This window comes from Papio anubis, chromosome 4, assembly GCF_008728515.1.
Source record: "Papio anubis isolate 15944 chromosome 4, Panubis1.0, whole genome shotgun sequence".
In the NCBI taxonomy this organism is placed as follows: Eukaryota; Metazoa; Chordata; class Mammalia; order Primates; family Cercopithecidae; genus Papio; species Papio anubis.
This window is the reverse complement of record NC_044979.1, coordinates 51,360,444-51,380,740: the sequence shown is the minus strand read 5'-3', so window position 1 is coordinate 51,380,740 and position 20,297 is coordinate 51,360,444. Positions and strand designations below refer to the sequence as shown.

Sequence of the window (20,297 nt, the reverse complement as noted above, 5' to 3'; positions counted from 1 at the left end):
CTTGCTTTCACAATCTTCTTGACAGCTAGGCTGAGCAAGTGACTCAAATCTGGCCAGTGAGACATAAGGACATGTTGGCTTACGCAATTTGGGGAAGGATATTATAACACCACCTTTTGACTCACAACTGGCTCTGCCCCACCTCTGTACCTTGAACACAGACACAATGGCTAGCAGCATGACAGCTATCTTGTGACCATGATGGGACAAGCAAAAGCACACTAAGGATGATGGAATGGAAAAATAAAGGCCTGAATCCTTGTTGAATAGTTGAAACAATGTTAGCATCACCTACACCCAGTCAAATTTGTTGGTTTAAGCCACTATTAATCTAGCTTGCTGTTAATAGTTCATGTAGCCTCATCCAGCACCAAACTGACTGAAAGACATTATATTAAAAAAAAAATGGGCCCATAATAATAATTTTTAATGGATGAAAAACAAAAGAATAAAATCACATCTCATCTGCTACCTTTGGTGGTGACTACTGTATCAACTCATTACTCTATAAAGTGGTAATGACAGTTAAATTTCTAAATATTTATATATAATTTTCAAAAGAAACTGCAATTCAGGGTAACCAAATATGCATAGTTGATGAGTTAAAGTTCTTTACAAAATAATCAGAGCTAGTAAACACAAGGAATAACAAAAATAGTAAATCATCCTTTCATAATCCCTGACTAAAAAAGTAATTTAAGAAAAAGATTTAGGCAGAAATCATTAATAGATATTAAAACCATTAGGGGAAAGATTGACAGAAAATTAAAATGCAAAGGTATCCATTAAATAAAAGAAAAAAAGTTTTCAACAAAAGGTGCTCAAGAAACTAAATTCCTCTATGGAAAAAATTAATTTTCCACTGTACATAAAAATTAAATAAAATGTAAAATAGTAAAACCTCTAAAAGAAAACATAAGACAAAAACCTTGTAACCTTAGGGTAGGCAAAAATTTCTTTCATAATACACAAAAGAAAACATGGAAAAACTAGACTTTATCAAAACTAAAAAAATTTTGCTTTTCAAAAAGACAATATCAAGGGAGGAAAAGACAGCATTATTCATAATAGACAAAAGCAGTCTACCAACTTATCAAGACACAAGCAAAATGTATATATCCATAGAACTGAATATTACTCATCAATGAAAAAGAATGGACTACTTATACATACAACCAGGAGTTCCCAATGCCCCTGGGCTGCTGACCAGTATGGGTCCCTGGCCTGTTAGGAACTGGGGCCACACAGCAGGAGGTGAGCGGCAGGGGAGCGAGCATTATCACCTCATCTCTGCCTCCTGTCAGATCAGCAGCAGCATTCGATTCTCATAGGAGTGCGAACCCTATTGTTAACTGCGCACGCTAGGGACATACGTTGTGTGCTCCTTATGAGAATCTAATGCTGATGATCTAAGGCGGAACAGTTCATCCTAAAACCACCACCTCTGCTCCCACATGTGTGAAAAAATTGTCTTCCATGAAACCAGTCCCTGGTGTCAAAAAGGCTGGGGAACACTGCATACAACAAAATGAATCACTCTAAATAAAACACTGTGCTAAGTGAAGAAGCCAGATATACAAGATTATCTGTCATATGACTGTATTTATATAAAATTTTTAGAAAAAAAACTATGAAGACAGAAATTATAATCTATCAAGATTAGTAATTGCCTGGGTTTGGGGCTAGGAGGAGGAACTGACTACAAACAAGCATGAAGGAACTTTTGTATGATGATGGCAATATTCCAAAACTGGTTATGAGATGGTTGCACAGTTGTATAAATTTACTACAACTTGGCTGGGCGAGGTGGCTCACACCTGTAATCCCAGCACTTAGGGAGGCTGAGGCAGGCAGATCACCTGAGGTCAGGAGTTCAAGACCAGCCTGGTCAACATAGTAAAACCACGTCTCTACTAAAAATATAAAAATTAGCTAGTTGTGGTGGCATGTGCCTGTACCCCAGCTACTTGGAAGTCTGAGGCAGGAAAATTGCTTGATTCCAGGAGATGGAGATTGCAGTGAGCCAAGATGGCGCCACTGCACTCCAACCTGGGTGACAGAGCGAGACTCTGTCTGAAAAAATTTTAAAAATTAAAATAAATAAATAAGTGTACTAAAACTCATCAAACTATACACAAAAAGTGCATGATAACAGGAAAAAAGGAAAGACATAGAAGAAAATATTTATGATATGGTTTGGCAGTGTCCCTACCCAAATCTCATCTTGAATTGTAATCCTCATAATCCCCATGTGTAGAGGGAGGAACCTGGTGGGAGGTGACTGGATCATGGGGGTGGTTTTCCCACTTGCTGTTCTCAGGATAGTGAGTGAGTTCTCACAAGACTTGATAGTTTTATAATGGGCTCTTTCCCCTTAGCTCCACACACACTCCTCTCTCTTGCCTGCCACCATGTAAGATATGCCTCATCCCCTTCTGCCATGATTATACATTTCCTGAGGCCTTCCCAGTTTTGTGGAAATGTGAGTCAATTAAACCTCTTTTCTTTACAAATTACCCAGTCGTGGGTATGTCTTTATAGCAGTGTGAAAGCCAACTAACACAATTTACAGTACAAAATTTGATAAAAGGCTTACATCCAGAATGTAATAAAAATTCTTAAACTCAATAATGAGAAGACAACAAAGCCTTTAAAAATTGAACAAACACCTTCACTATTAAGTGGTTAAAAAGTCTGTCACATCAGTAGTTATTAAGAAAATGCACATGAGAAGCACAATGAGAACTTCCTACATACCCACTAAAATGGCTAAAATTAAAAAGACTGCCAACATCAAATGTTGGCAACAATCTGGAGGAACCAGAACCCTAAACAACTGATGTGGAAATATAAACTAATAGAACCACTTTGGAAAAATGGTATTCTCTTTAAAAGGTAAACATAATAGTCTTTGCAAAAATCTAACCTTTTTTTTTGCCTCAGGTATTAACCTAATAGAAATGAAAATATACGCTGACACTAAGACTTGTACTTGAGTGTTCATGCAGCTTTATTTACAATAGTCCTAAAGTAGAAATAACCTAAATGCTCATCAATAGGTGAATGGATAAAGATACTTCCATAAGTAATGACATAATAAAAGAGGAACAAATTATCAATGCACATAACATGCATGAATCTCAAAATGATTATGTTGAATGTATGAAGCCAGATACGAGAAAGAGCACACTGTGTAACTTCAATTATATAAAACCATGGAAATGCAAATTAATCTATAATGACAAAAAGTGGCTGCCTGTAATTTTTCTCAATTACAAAATAAAATTCTACTATTTACTACTATAATAACACTCCACCACAAGATTGTTTAAGTAAAATCATATAGATTTATACAAGTACAAACACAGTTTAGAGAAATTTTTGAGAAGCAGAAAGCAATTACATATAGACTAGAGTGAACACCAAATTTTAATCAAACAGCAGTGACAGAATTCTATATGAAATACAATAAAAATTTAGTCCGTTATTGAAAAATCATTCACATGGATAACTGAAATGAAATGCATTCAGTGAACTGGAAAACTATGGGAAGTAATAACACCAAAATACCCTAAGTCTAAAAGCAGTTAATTAGATGTAAGTCCACACTGCAAGATGGCAATAAAATAATAAAGCAGCCAAAGTTATTGTGGATTGTTCATAACAAGAGAATTTGTCAAAGAATATGAAAATGACATGACTGCATAAGATAGAAACTAGAATAAAAGTAATACTTTACATTTGGTGTAAAACAAAAGCATACAGAAATACCATATGGTAATTGATACATTGTAAAAAAGAAATGGTAGGCAGAGAGAAGAGTAGGAGAAAAGAAAAGTTGAAAGTATCTGCCAAGAAAATCAATTAATAAAAGCAGGGATCAGCATATTTTTTCTTTAAAGTGCAATATGTAAATAGTCTAGGCTCTGCACACTATATATGTTGTTTGTTTTTTGTTTTTTCCCAACCATTTTAAAATATGAAAATAATTCTTAGCACTGGGGGAATATAAAAAACAGGCCACGGGCTGTAGTTTACCAACCCATGATTTTGGGTGTTATGTAAGAGTTCAAATTAATTTCCATTCAAATTTAAGGATAAAATAAAAAGGACATGTTACACAACTAACATTAAGCTTTAGAGAAAAAAAATTAAATGATTAGTTTTAAAATACCCTTTTAAATTATAAAACACTATGACGTACATATTATATAACTATTATTAATAACAATATATAACGTTATCTTTAAAGAGAAATTGTCGAAGCGTAACTCTTAAATTTATTATTTATACATGTCATAAAGTTTATCTAATTGAATACCAATGTACTCTCCATTAAATCTAATGAAAGCTACAGTGATGGGAACAAACAGACAAATATTTGGGGAAACAACAGCAAATTACCATTTGAAGGTCATAAAGGAAATATGAGAGCTCTTACTACATTCATTCTTTCAAGTTGTTTACTGTGTGCCAAGGAACAAGTTTTGAACAAGAGGAGAAAAATTACTGAAATTCTAGTTAGTGGTAAAAACAATACAGGGACCAAATATACAAAGGAGTTTACACAGGCCCAAATGATGAGATCTGTTATATAATCCATGAGACAAGTCAGAAAAACTCCTAACAGCTAAATATATAAAAGCTGTACCTTTTAAAGCTAGGCAAATGGTGTTTGTTGGGTCATAAGGGAAGGAAAACATCCCAAAAGAAGTGCTTGCTGCCTGTAGAACTACTCTCATTAACTACAAAAGGAATCAGTGTGTTCAACTTTACGAGGACCTTTTTGAAGCTTACGATAATGCATAACTTTCATAGAGCCTACTGAACACAATGCATTTGAACTGGTATCCTTGCTATACCAGAAATAATTCAGAATTTTTAACTGCAAAAGTGAAAAGAGATCATAATATCATAATTTCTTACTGTATACTATATAGATATTTATCTACTGAACTTCAATTCTATATTATTTTCTTAGAGAAGCTAGGTCTAGGTCTAGGTCTAGGTCTAGGTTCTCTAGAGCTAGCTCCTCTAAGGTTGTCATGGTACTTTTGGCTAACAGTTGATAAGCACCAGGACCCTAGGCTTGACCAAGAAGGTCTTCTGCCTTAGGGAAAAGGCAAGTTCATGAATACTTAGTTACTATCACTAGTAACAACTACCACAGGGTCGGGATTATAGACAGGTACTAAGCTCCAAAAGAAGTGAACACAGAAATCTTCTTTCCTGATGACCTCTAAAGATAAGTAAAAACATTATCTTGCTCTACCTTGAACCCCCAGAAAATCTCATATTTGTTTACTGGGAAAGCTTCTAATTCACAATGTAAAGTCATCTTCCTAATTAAAATGTCATCATTTTACTGTGGGGGACTGGTATCTATGGTGATGCAGGAACTGATCCAGATCACAATTTCTACCACCTATTTTTGAAAGCTAGTTAAAGCCTGAGGTAATGGAGTCTGTTGTAATCCTGAAAAAATAAATAAATAAATAAGGTCCTCTCCCTTTCTTTGTGTGACTTCTGTCAGTGAAAGACTCTGTGGTGAGTAGAAAAGAGAGAAATGGGAATCAGGAAGAGCTGCAGGTGGATGGTACATCCAGTCGCATGCTGTGACAGACTGCTTATAGAGGTGAAAAATGTTTTTTCTAACATGATCATATTCTGTGCATCCCCAGAAGATGTGCCCTAAGTCACGAGTCCTTCCAAATTTTTCCAGTGGAAGTGATAGTGATATCACTATAAATCTTTCCCATCCAGAAATAATAAGGCTTTTGTAAGGTCAGAAGTTTATTTATGTATTTTTCGTGTAGAAAGAAACAATAGCTCCTCCATATCTAAACAGTCATTTAGTTTAGAAATCTGAAAACAGACATTTTGCAATATGATAGTATTTTATAATACTACAAAGCTATTTAAAACATACAAATAAATACAAAACACTTAGGCAATTAACTGGAAAAAACAGTAGTGATGAAAAAGGTTATCCACATTTACTAAACAATTTTGGTTTGGAAAGGAATGCTAAAAAAAGAAATTGCACTAACTTTCTTCAAATAAATAGTTGTTTCAGATAACAAAGGAATAGCTATTATATTAGTCTGTTCTGGCTGCTATAATAAAATACCATAGACTGGGCTTATAAACAAGAGAAATTTATTTCTTGCAGTTCTGGAGACTGGGAAATCCAAGTTCAAGGTGTCAGCAGTTTGGGTATCTGATAAGGGCTCATCTTCCTAGTTCACACAAAGACACCATTTTTTTTTTAAATTATACTTTAAGTTCTGGGATACATGTGTAGAATGTGCAGGTTTGTTACATAGGTATACACGTGCCATGGTGGTTTGCTGCACCCATCAACCCGTCATCTGCATTACGTATTTCTCCTAATGGTATCCCTCCCTTAGCCCTACAACCCCGACAGGCCCCAGTGTGTGATGTTCCCTTCCCTGACAAGGACACCTTTTTAATGTAATCTCACATGGCAAAAGGATAAGCAGCTCTCTCAGGCTCTGAGTAAAATGAGGGGTAGAAGGAGAGGGGAAGGTACATAGAAAATGCAAAAAGTCTTTTATAATGGCACTAATCCCATTCATGAGGGTCCCTCCTTCATGACCTGTTTACCTCCCAAAGGCCAACATCCAAATAACATAATCTTGGGGGTTAGGATTTCAACATAAGGAGAATTTGAGGAGGATGCATTCAGAACACAGCAGCCATAAAAATGAAGTGACAACTTATCTGCAAATTACAGTTAGGTGACTCTATTATTATTATTATTATTATTATTACTATTTTTATGATTTTAGTAAGGGCAGAATTCAATGAAGTAATAGAAACATCATCAATTTCTTTAACATGATTCAACAGAAAGTAATAATTTAGTTTTTAACAAAAGATCTCATTGAATTATCAGTCAATAACCAAAAATGTAAAAATCACTGAAGACAATGAAGATGGAGAATTTTTAGTGTCATTAAATACTACAATTTCACAACTGGTAAAGATAGCACTAAAGACTCATGCTATATTAAGTTTTACAATGAACTGATATTGAAAATGATGGGCATCAACTACATACTCAGTAAGAGAGGATCATCAACACTTTTGAGGAATCAAATTAATATCAGAAATTATTAAATGTTACTGATAATATGATGTAACTTTTCAAAAGTTCCTTGTTTACTGTACATCTATTCAGGCTAAGAGCCTATAAACTAAGTGTGTAATCATTCATGAATGCAATAGTACTTCAAAGTTAAAATACTGTAATTCTTTTAGTCCATATTTATAAGAAACATTGTACATTTAACTATTTTAATAATCTCTGATACATGCAAGAATATAATTTGAGGGTAAAATACATATAAGCTGCAGCATCTGTTCTAACAGGGAGTGTGAAGCGTATTCCAGGCATAAAAAGAGTACCAAGGCTCTAAAGAAGAAAGGAAAATGGGATGTGAACGACTAATAGAAAGCTTATCAGACTGAAAAGCAGAGATACACATGGAGAGTAGCATAAAATGTGCATGTTTAAATGCTGATGAGGAAACAGTATAAGGGAAATGAGGGATGGAAATGTCAACAAGATAAGGTTCTAAGAAAATAGAAAATAGGATCTAGAGCAGAGGTGGTGTGAGAGGACTCTCAGTGAAGCAGGAATTAAGGACATCTGCTCACAGTAAAATGGGGGTATGGCAAGAGAAGATGGTTGATGGAAAGTAAAGAGAGTGTAGAAGAATAATTTCAGAAGATGAAAAAAAAAAAACAGTTGGCCAGAAAACAAAAATTCTGAGGAACACTGAAGGACCAGTTTAGATTAGTCATCAAATGGAGACTTCCTAAAAATACAAATACAATACAAATTGCTTCACAAATTGTCAAATAATTTTCAATATAATTATTTAATAAAATTAGAACAAACTGCTTGGTCTTACTAAAGAAGTGGGGAAGCAGGAGCTCCAGATCATGATTCTATTACTTGCCAGCTATGTAATCTTCAGTTAATTTCCTAACCTTTCCATCTCTTTGTTTCCTTAACCATACAGAAAGTGGATAATTATATCTTCTTCACAGATCTGTTATTGCAATTGAGATAACAAATGTAAAGTGACTAACACAGAGCCTGACAAAGAACAGAGACTGAACAATGGTTCGTTTCATTCTTAATTCCTAAACTGCCTGCTGACACAGCTGGATGACACCTCTGTCTTGTTGCTGTCTGAGAAGAAAAGGCACTAGCTCCAAAACACAGGCTCTTACAGCCTGCTTCCCAAGAAGCCTTATCTCAGTGACATGATTATTAAGAGTTTAATCCTCTCAGCTCCACAAAACCCGAAACCTAACTTTGTGAGAAACCCAGGTCTGAGGAAGACAGACACAAACAACTAAGCTCAGAAAGATGTTACAAACACAAATATCAATTTATACATAAGAAATACAGTAAATTTCATGTACTGAACCAGAATGTTAATATTGGCAGATAATACATTTTCTCCCTTTAGGAAAATTGTACAGCAAGCTGCAATAGTCTGAATGTTTGTGTCTTTCCTCCTCAATTCATATGCTGAAATCCCAACTGCCAAGGTGATAGTATTAGAAGGTGTGGCCTTTAGGAGGTGATTATGTCATGAAGGCAGGGCACCCCATGAATGGGATTCGTGCCCTTATAAAAGAGGCTTGAGAGCGCCTTTGCTCCTTCTACCACATAAGGACACATCGAGAGGGCATCATTTGTGAATCAGATCGTTGGCCCTCAGTAGATACCCAATCTGCTGGCACCTCCAGCCTTCAGACTTCCCCAGCCTCCAGAACTGTGAAAAATAAATTTCTGTTGTTTATAAGCCACCCAGTTTATGGTGTTTTGTGACAGCAGTCCAAATGGACTAACAGAGGAGCCTAATTATACTCAGAAGGTTACTTTATACATCTAAATAAGACAAATGAATTGGATAACATTAAAGGATAATGTCAATAAACTATGATAATATGATCCATATGGCCTTACAGGGAGAAAATACTCCCCCTCCACTGAGCAGAATCTATCCTCCTATGAAGCATGCTGAGACATACAACAAAATTATAGTTCCCTAACTCCTATTTTTCTAAGATCTATGCAGATCATTCTACCTCTACCCATGCAGACACACATTACTTTTATACTTTTGTCTTTTTAATCCGATTTATTAGAAATAGGCCACTGGTTAAATAACAACAGTCATCTACTTTGATAAATCTTTTGAATAAATTTATATAGTCTGAACAGATAACAAAACTATCAATACTTAAGGAAGACTTCCTAAAAGTTTGTCAGTCTCTTAATTTTTAATATGAATTTAAAAACCAAAGAAAAGTCAAACTTGACAACTGGTAAAAAAGTGCACAAGACAATAAAACATCTAATATATATTTACTTAGAAACTACTATGGTAAAAAATACTTTCTTACTTTAAATGTAAGACAATTCAATTAAAAAACAAAAAGCCTTTAACAGTAACCATTCCGTTTTGACATGTTAAATTTATCCATCCCTATTGAAGATAATATTTTGGTTTTAAAAATGTTGGTACTGTTTCCTTTCTAGAATTACTTGGTTTGAGTCCCATGACTCTAAAATATAGTAAAATTTTAAGAACCGCATAAAGATATATAAAAATGTGTATATCAAAAACATTTCATAGATACAAAATTTTAAGTAGTATATATACATAAGGTTTCCCATTAGATTAATACAAAAGGCTTGTGACATTGCACTCCCTGAAATATAAATTGCCATCTTTCTCACAACTAAACAAACTATGCTAATATCAATTTTCTGTAGAAATATTCATATTTATTCAAGGTTGACTTGGAATTCCTTCAATATTTCTTTGAGAAGTAATTATCAAAGAATTTGATAATCTGAGCAATCATCCTTCAAAAGAAACATTAGGGCCGGGCACGCGATGGCTCATGCCTGTAATCCCAGCACTTTGGGAGGCACAGGCGGGTGGATCATCTGAGGTCAGGAGTTTGAGACCAGTCTGGCCAACATGGTGAAACCCTGTCTCTACTAAAAATACAAAAATTAGCTGGGTGTGGTGGCACGTGCCTGTAATCCCAGCTACTCGGGGGGCTGAGGCGGGAGAATCACCTGAACCCAGGAGTCGGAGGTTGCAGTGAGCTGAGATCGCACCGCTGTACTCCAACCCGGGCAACAAGTGCAAAACTAAGTCTCAAAAAAAAAGAAAAAGAAAAAGAAACATTAAGACCATCATCCAGTGTTTCATCCAATTATTTAATACTTAATAAATACTTATTGAGCAATACAAAGAATGGGAAAACAGAGATAAAAGATACAGTACTAGGTCTTAATGAATGTCAATCCAGTGAGTACATCAAAACATACATATAACACAGTGTGATAAATAAAATGCTCAAATATAATAAGTAACATTATTAAGCATCTTCTTCTTCTTTTTTTCAAAGGTGTATTATAACCCTAAATAGAGGTTCTAAAACCACCCACAAGAATCAGGAAAGGATATTTGGGGAAGTTAAGGAGGAAAAAGTTGGGTAAAGAATGAATACAAAACAAATAGCCACGTAAATTCAACCAGTAACTGTGTTCAAAGAATATTTAACATTAAATGCAAGCCACAGAGGCTGAACAAACCTGTTATATTCAGGGAAACAAGAGACAGCCGTAAGTGTCACTTGGGGATGTAGCAAGATGGCAAGAAGCAAATGGGGTTACAGTTTGAGATTTACAAAGAACAAAGTGGTTGAAGAATTTTAAGTACTAAATGGCCACGACTAGATATATCTAACATTAAGATCACTGTAGAAACAGTATGAATATTAAATGGAAATCAGACACTAATAGAAGACTAATATAGTAATCAGGATGAGAAAGCTAAGGGTATGAAACAAGAATACAGAAACAATCAGATTAGAACAGGAGTCAACAAACTATGCTCATGGGACAAATCTGGTTCATGCTTGTTTTTGCTAATAAAGTGTTAATGAAATACAACCAAGCTCATTTATTTACATATTGTCTCTGGCTGTTTTCCTGCTACAACAGCAGAGTTCAGTAGTTATAACTGAAACTAAAGGGCCTACAAAATCTAAACTAATTTACTATCTGTCTCTTCACGAAAAGTTTGCTCGTCCTTAGATGAGCTGATTTCCAAGTTTCCCAGTTGAATAGTGGTGCTCCACAGCAGCTAACAAACACAGGAGAAGATATATTTGACAACTCTGGTTTTTAATATTCTGAGTTACAGAGTCATTAGGAGGGTCTCATGGAATAATGTGGATGATACTAAGAATGAGCTTGCTCAATATACATTCCAGCTTCCTTTTAGTATGTGTTTGCTGTAAAAGGGTCCAGATATGACTAATATTCTGTCAACTATAAGAACTTGTTTGACATTTAGATGGCAGAGGCTGTACTTTTCCTACTTCTGTTGTTTTCCCTGCCAAGCTTGGTCATAGAGGTGTTTGGATTTCTCCTATTGGCTCTAATGGGGCCTGGTGTATAGTCCCTAGCATTACGAGTACCAAAAGGCAGAACAGAGGACATCCATTTTGCTGATCTAGATCCTGTCAGAGGAAATATGGCTCTGAAGCTATCAGATGCAATGAAGGTTATATAAAACACCAGTAGGCAGTTTCCTGACATGGAGGAAGCAATATCTGCCCAACTTGTCCAATTCTGCACAGTTCAGTAGTTCTGAGAAGTTCAGATCTTCTTCTTGAGCCCTTCCAACCATATCCTATAATAAATCCCTATCTACTAAAACTTGCTAAAGTAAATTCTGTTTTCTATAAGCAAATTTTAACCAATACAACCATCCTGCAGGCAGGGCAGGCAGCTATAAAGATTTGGTGTTTACGAAAGAGATCTTGGATGCAGAGTGAGATTCTAAAGTTATCAGCAAATGGGAATGTACGAGATCATCAAGGAAAAGCACTTAGAATAAAAAGTGGTCACGAAGATAGAGAGAATACAAAGATTAAGGAAGTAAGCAGAAATCATTACAACTATGAAGAAACCAAAAAGCAATGTCAAGAGAAGGAAAAAAAAAAAAAAAAAAGAAAAAGAAAACAGGAGAGATTGAGATAAGGAAACTAAGAGAAGAAAGGCTGTCAAGAAGTTGAAATGGCTACCAATGTCAAAATTTGAGAAACAAAAAAAAAAGTCCTTTGGGAAACTGGGAGGTCACCCCAGTAATCTACTGGGGTATAGACTTCAATAAATCTACTGAAAGTGTGTTAGAAGCCACAATAGTGTAGACTGGGGACTATATGAGAAGTCAAGAAAAGGAGACAGTAAGAGCAGCTTATTCTTCCAAACAGTTTGACTATGAAGTAAACAGACTAGGAAATAGTTACATAATAAGATATAACTAAGTAAACAGTTAAACTTGAAGAATCCTTTTTCCTTTTAAGTGGGAGAAATTTTAGTATCTTTGTTTACTGCTAAAAAAAAAGGAAAAGGTTGAAGATTCAGACAAGCTAAGGAGCAAAGTAAAGAAGCAGGGCAGAAAGGATGGTGTGGAATTCGCCTTAAATAGGAAGGTTAGAGATCTGATGGAGTTGTATCCTTAAGAATGAACTAGGCATGAAGTCAAAACCATGCATGCCTTGTGATCTTGATTTTCTTTGTAAGGAGTGTGACAAGATCATCTCATGACAATGAGAGAGAAGACACTGGAGGTTTACAGTGAATAAAAAAAATTTGAAACAACCCTTTCCATGTGAAATGGAAGAGGGAATTGGACATAATAAAAAAGTAATTGAGGCCAGGTACAGGGGGGTGGTTCCAAGATAGCCGAATAGGAACAGCTCCAAGTTACAGCTCCCAGTGCGAGCGACACAGAAGACAGGTGACTTCTGCATTTCCAACTAAGGTACTGGGTTCCTCTCAATGGGGCATGTCGGAAAGTGGGTGCAGGACAGTGGGTGCAGTCCACCGAGTAAGAGGCGAAGCAGGGCGAGGCATCACCTCACCTGGGAAGTGCAAGGAGTAAGGGAATTCCCTTTCCTAGCCAAGGGAAATCCTAACACACAGCACCTGGAAAATCGGGTCACTCCCACCGTAATACTGCACTTTTCCAAAGGTCTTAGCAAACAGCACACCAGAAGATTATATCCCGAGACTGGCTCAGAGGGTCCCACACCCACGGGGCCTCCCTCATTGCTAGCACAGCAGTCTGAGATCTAACTGTAAGGTGGCAGTGAGGCTGGAGGAGGGGTGCCCGCCATTGCTGAGGCTTGAGTAGGTAAACAAAGCAGCCAGGAAGCTCGAACTGGGTGGAGCCCACCACAGCTCAAGGAGGCCTGCCTGCCTCTGTAGACTCCACCTCTAGGGACAGGGCATAGCTAAACAAAAAGCAGCAGAAACCTCTGCAGATGTAAACATCCCTGTCTGACAGCTTTGAAGAGACTAGTGGTTCTCCCAGCATGCAGTTTGAGATCTGAGAACAGACATACTGCCTCCTCAAGTGGGTTCCTGATCCCCAAGTGGCCTAAGTGGGAGGCACCCCCAAGTAGGGGCAGACTGACACTTCACAAAGCTGGGAATGCCCCTGAGACCAAGCTTCCAAAGGAATGATCAGGCAGCAATATTTACTGTTCTGCAATATTCACTCTTCTGCAGCCTCTGCTGCTGATACCCAGGCAAACAGGGTCTAGAGTGGACCTTGAGCAAACTCCAACAGACCTGCAGTTGAGGGTCCTGTTAGAAGGAAACTTAACAAACAGAAAGGACATCCACACCAAAACTCCATCTGTACGTCACCATCATCAAAGACCAAAGGTAGATAAAACCACAAAGATGGGGAAAAAACAGAGCAGAAAAGCTGAAAATTCTAAAAATCAGAGTGCCTCTCCCCCTCCAAAGGAACGCAGTTCCTCGCCAGCAATGGAACAAAGCTGGACGGAGAATGACTTCGATGAATTACGAGAAGAAGGCATCAGATGATCAAACTTCTCCAAGCTAAAGGAGGAAGTTTGAACCCATTGCAAAGAAGCTAAAAACCTTGAAAAAAGATTAGATGCATGACTAACTAGAGAAGTCCTTAAATGACCTGATAGTGCTGAAAACCATGGCACAAGAACTACATGACAAATGCACAAGCTTTAGTAACTGATTTGATCAACTGGAAGAAAGGGTATCAGTGATTGAAGATCAAATGAATGAAATGAAGTGAGAAGAGAAGTTTAGAGAAAAAAGCGAAAAAAGAAATGAACAAAGCCTCCAAGAAATACAGGACTATGTGAAAAGACCAAATCTACGTCTGATTGGTGTACTTGAAAGCGACAGGGAGAATGGCACGAAGTTGGAAAACACTCTTCAGGATATTATCCAGGAGAACTTCCCCAACCTAGCAAGGCAGGCCAACATTCAAATTCAGGAAATACAGACAACACCACAAAGATACTCCTCGAGAAAAGCAACTCCAAGACACATAATTGTCAGATTCGCCAAAGTTGAAATGAAGGAAAAATGTTGGGACAGCCAGAGAGAAAAGTCGGGTTACTCACAAACGGAGGCCCATCAGACTAGCAGTGGATCTCTCGGCAGAAACTCTACAAGCCAGAAGACAGTGGGGACCATTATTCAACATTCTTAAAGAAAAGAATTTTCAACTCAGAATTTCATATCAAGTCAAACTAAGTTTCATAAGTGAAGAAGAAATAAAATCCTTTACAAACAAGCAAATGCTGAGAGATTTTGTCACCACCAGACCTGCCCAACAAGAGCTCCAGAAGGAAGCACTAAACATGGAAAGGAACAACTGGTACCAGCCACTTGCAAAAACAGGCCAAAATGTAAAGACCATTGATAGTAGGAAGAAACTGCATCAACTAACAAGCAAAATAACCAGCTAACATCATAATGACAGGATCACATTTACACATAACAATATTAACCTTAAATGTAAATGGGCTAAATGCTCCAATTAAAAGACACAGACTGGCAAATTGGATAAAGAGTCAAGACCCATCAGTGTGCTGTATTCAGGAGACCCATCTCATGAGCAGAGACACACATAGGCTCAAAATAAAGGGATGGAGGAAGATCTACCAAGCAAATGGAAAATAAAAAAAGGAAGGGGTTCCAATCCTAGTCTCTGATAAAACAGACTTTAAACCATCAAAGATCAAAAGAGACAAAGAAGGCCATTACATAATGGTAAAGGGATCAATTCAACAAGAAGAGCTAACTATCCTAAATATATATGCACCCAATACAGGAGCACCCAGATTCATAAAGCAAGTCCTTAGAGACCTACAAAGAGACTTAGACTCCCATACAATAATAATGGGAGACTTTAACACCCCACTATCAACATCAGAGAGATCAACGAGACAGAAAGTTAACAAGGATATCCAGAAATTAAACTCAGTTCTGCACCAAGCAGACCTAATAGACATCTACAGAACTCTCCACCCCAAATCAACAGAATATATATTCTTCTCAGCACCACATCGCACTTATTCCAAAATTGACCACATAGATGGAAGTAAAGCACTCCTCAGCAAATGTAAAAGAACAGAAATTATAACAAACTGTCTCTCAGACCACAGTGCAATCAAACTAGAACTCAGGATTAAGAAACTCAATCAAAACTGCTCAACTACATGGAAACTGAACAACCTGCTCCTGAATGACTACTGGGTACATAATGAAATGAAGGCAGAAATAAAGGTGTTCTTTGAAACCAATGAGAACAAAGATACAACATACCAGAATCTCTGGGACACATTTAAAGCAGTGTGTAGAGGGAAATTTATAGCACTAAATGCCCACAGGAGAAAGCAGGAAAGATCTAAAATTGACACCCTAACATCACAATTAAAAGAACTAGAGAAGCAACAGGAAACATATTCAAAAGCTAGCAGAAGGAAACAAATAACTAAGATCAGAGCGGAACTGAAGGAGATAGAGACACAAAAAACCCTTCAAGAAAATCAATGAATCCAGGAGTTGGTTTTTGGAAAAGATCAACAAAATTGAAAGGCTGCTAGCAAGACTAATAAAGAAGAAAAGAGAGAAGAATCAAATAGACGCAATAAAAAACGATAAAGGGGTTATCATCACCGATCCCACAGAAATACAAACTACCATCAGAGAATACTATAAATAACTCTACTCAAATAAACTAGAAAACCTAGAAGAAATGGATAAATTCCTGGACATATACACTCTCCTAAGACTAAATCAGGAAGAAGTTGAATCCCTGAACAGACCAATAACAGGCTCTGAAATTGAGGCAATAATTAATAGTCTACCAACCAAAAAGAGTCCAGGACCAGGGATTCACAGCTAAATTCCACCAGAGATACAAGGAGGAGCTAGTACCATTCCTTCTGAAACTATTCCAATCAATAGAAAAAGAGGGAATCCTCCCTAACTCACTTTATGAGGCCAGCTTCATCCTGATACCAAGCCTGGAAGAGATACAACCAAAAAAACAGAATTTTAGACCAATATCCCTGATGAACATCGATGCAAAAATCCTCAATAAAATACTGGCAAACTGAATCCAGCAGCACATCAAAAAGCTTATTCACCATGATCAAGTGGGCTTCATCCCTCAGATGCAACGCTGGTTCAACATATGAAAATCAATAAATGTAATCCAGCATATAAACAGAACCAAAGACAAACACCACATGATCATCTCAATAGATGCAGAAAAGGCCTTTGACAAAATTCCACAGCCCTTCATGCTAAAAACTCTCAATAAATTCGGTATTGATGGAACGTATCTCAAAATAGTAAGACCTATTTATGACAAACCCACAGCCAATATCATACTGAATGGGCAAAAACTGGAAAAATTCCCTTTGAAAACTGGCACAAGACATGGATGAACATACCATGGATGCAGCTGGAAACCATCATTCTCAGCAAACTATCACAAGAACAGAAAACCAAACACCACATATTCTCACTCATAGGTGGGAACTGAACAATGAGAACACTTGGACACAGGAAGGGGAACATCACACACTGGGGCCTGTCGTGGGGTGGGGGGAGGGGCGATGGGGTAGCATTAGGAGATATACCTAATGCAAATGACCAGTTAATGGGCGCAGCACACCAACATGGCACATATATACATATGTAACAAACCTGCACGTTGTGCGCATGTACCCTAGAACTTAAAGTATAATAAAAAATTAAAACAATAAAGATGTAATAACTTAAAAAAAAAGTAATTGAAACCCAGCTGCATCTCAGAATCGTAAATTTTGGTTACATCAATCTTACAGTTGTCTGTGTTTTGTTTTGTTTTGTTTTTGTTTTTTAAGAGCAATGACAAGCCTAGGCATAGAAGTAAAATAGGGATAAATGTTGCATGGTCCACAGACGGCATTTTGCTGTGCAGGAGTAGTAGAAAGGCAAAGGTGAGAGAATTTGAGGGTATCATCAAGAGCAATGGTTCTTGGTACCAGATCTACTGAATCAGAAATTCTGGGTGTTGGGCTCAGCTGTCTGTGTTTAACCAGTGCTCCCATCAATTCTGATTCATGGTGAAGTTTGAGAATCATTAGTTAGGTGAATAGTTGAAGAGACTCATCTTTGATCAATTTAATACAAAAAAATAAGTAGAGCCAGAGAAGGGGACAGATATGAGGTTGACAGAGTAGAAAACCATCGAGTAGTAAAGGCATTTATGCTATAGATGACTTAACAGACTGATGGTTTTGTTTTGTTTTGTTTTGTTTTGTTTTTGAGATGGAGTTTTGCTCTTGTTGCGCAGGCTGGAAGGCAATGGCAAGATCTCGGCTCACCACAACCTCCGGCTTCCAGATTTAAGCAATTCTCCTGCCTCAGCCTCCCGAGTAGCTGGGATTACAGGAGTGCACCACAACGCCTGGCTAATTTTGTATTTTTAGTAGAGATGGGGCTTCTCCATGTTGGTTAGGCTGGTCTCGAACTCCCAACCTTAGGTGATCTGCCTGCCTCGGCCTCCCAAAGTGCTGGGATTACAGATGTGAGCCACTGTGCCCGGCCAAGAGACTGAAGTTTTAGGTTAATAAAAGAATTATGAGTTATAACAGGAACAAGGGAGTGGGAGGGCAGAAAAAAAAAATCTACAGTCAAAGGAAGAGACACTGGAGACTTAGACCAAATGCTAATGACAATATTCAACATTAATAAGGAGGGAAAGATACTGAAATAGGATGGAAGGGAAGGGCACTAGACTCAAGTTTGGGCTAGTAGATGTCAAACTACTGTGAGCCCAACATATAAGAATAACCACCTCCATAGGTATTGGTAACATCCACGATGATGGGATTTAGAATGGAGAGAAAACAGTACTGCTGAAGTCCTAGAGATGGCAGACACAAAAGGATTAGGAGATAAAAGCAACCATATGAGGAAGAGGACAATATGTTATAGAAAATAAATCCCCTGTATAAAATCCCAAAAAAAGGCACAATTCTTATAGGATGGAGGGCTACAAAGTCAAACCCAGACGCCACTTCTTTAGGAAGGCAACTGCCCTTTCTTGTTTTGAAATTCAGGGCAAAATGTTTGATTAATAGAGTTATCTTTTCCTTCTCTTTTGAGGATCTAAAAAAGGTATCTTCTCTTATTTAATGTAGAGAAATACTCTATTTTTTTTTTTAAACAGTGTAAGAGTTCCATCCTTATACGGAGACCTAGAGTTAAAACATAATTGACCAAACAACTAAAAGTAATCTCTAATGTTAGAAGTTAGAATAATAATTATTTTTGGGGAAGACAGAAGAGAGTAAAAATTGCGAGAGAGGGCAAAGAAACTCTAGGAGTACTGGTAATGTCCCATTTCTGACCTGGGTTTTGATTTCACGGGTATGTTCACACTGTGGTATTCATTCTATATGAAAGTTTATGATTTGTCCACTTTTCATTTTGCATATAATATTCAATTTTAAAAGAATAACTACCTGATTCAGTTATATTTTAAAAATTACAACTATTTAGGAATCAGAAGTCAAGTACCTTCCTGATTTAGAGGCTACTTAAAGAACAGCACATTAATAACATTATTTCTGCCTAATATAAATGCACAAAATGAAATTCCTGGTTTAGAGGATATGAAAAAACTCTAAGTATTAATAATTATTTTGGAGCCCAATACGAATGGAGAAAATACCTGGGTATAATACAAGGGTAGATTTAAGATCTAATTCTAAGTTGTTGAATCTAATACATCAATACCTTTGAATTTCTTCCAATTCAGAAAATTAAGCATCAGGAAAATGATACCCTAGGAGAAATGTCAAGTCAAAAATTTTTAAAATTATGGCATAATGAGTAAGATTGAAAAGTTCTGGGACTAGAGTGATTAAAATTTGAATCCAAACTAATTTACTAGCTATGTGATTTTCAACAACTTATTTAAGTTCTGTTTCTTCAACTGTAAAATAAAATTAACAATAATACCAATCTTACTGGGTTGTTGAAAGGCTTAAATGAGGAACCACGCTTTAGACAAAGCATGCATGGTCAGCTATCTATCTATATATGCACATCATAAAAAATACATTTCATGTTATATACATTATATATTAGAAACATTAGGTCTATTTTTAAATTAAATATACTGAACATATATTAAAATTTCCATTAACTATGACCTATTCTCTGATTTAAATTGTAGACATACTTTCTCAGTGATAAAATGAAGACATTACTTATTTGAACTCAAAGTCAAATGTTCATCTGTATTATGAGACATTTTTTCACATTAAAAAAGTCTTATTTTTATTACCTGAGTCTCCAAACCCTGCTCTAGTAGGCGCTTAGCTTGATTTTCCACTTCAAGTCGGGCTCTTGCAATAAAAAGTAGGTCATTTTCTATCACTTCTATTCCAGAAAGATCTATTCCTTGAGAAAGATAATCTGTTTAAAACAAAAACACACACATTCAAATATTTCAATACTGAATAAATATCAAGGTATTAAAAGATGTATAACTTCTCAAAAAAAAAAAAGGCTATTAAACAGGATTGCCTTTCAAAATCCATATTTTAAAAAATACAGTTTCCCAAATATTTTCTATTTAATAAGTAATTTATGCTGGAGTTAAATGCTCCAAATAAGACAGATTTGGTAAGACAAGAATAGAAACGATGATTATTACAAGTTTAAGGAAATGTCAAGAGATCACATTTAAAAGTGTCAAATTTAGTATTTTAAAGTAAATAAATATTCTCATATTTTCAGAAAATTCTCAAGATGCAACTACAGTTTTTTTTGCTGCTGCTGTTGTTGTTTTTAAGAGATGGAGGAGTCTCAATAC

General features: G+C 36.5%; 1 protein-coding gene across 1 annotated transcript in view; it reads right to left on the bottom strand.

Annotated features, from left to right (window-relative positions):
• COG5 (component of oligomeric golgi complex 5) overlaps positions 1 to 20,297 on the bottom strand; it is a 363,081-nt gene that overhangs the window by 193,947 nt on the left and 148,837 nt on the right. The window contains exon 7 of the mRNA XM_031665852.1: positions 19,767 to 19,897. Coding sequence (XP_031521712.1) covers positions 19,767 to 19,897 — 131 coding nt within the window. The remainder of the gene's footprint in view (positions 1 to 19,766; positions 19,898 to 20,297) is intronic.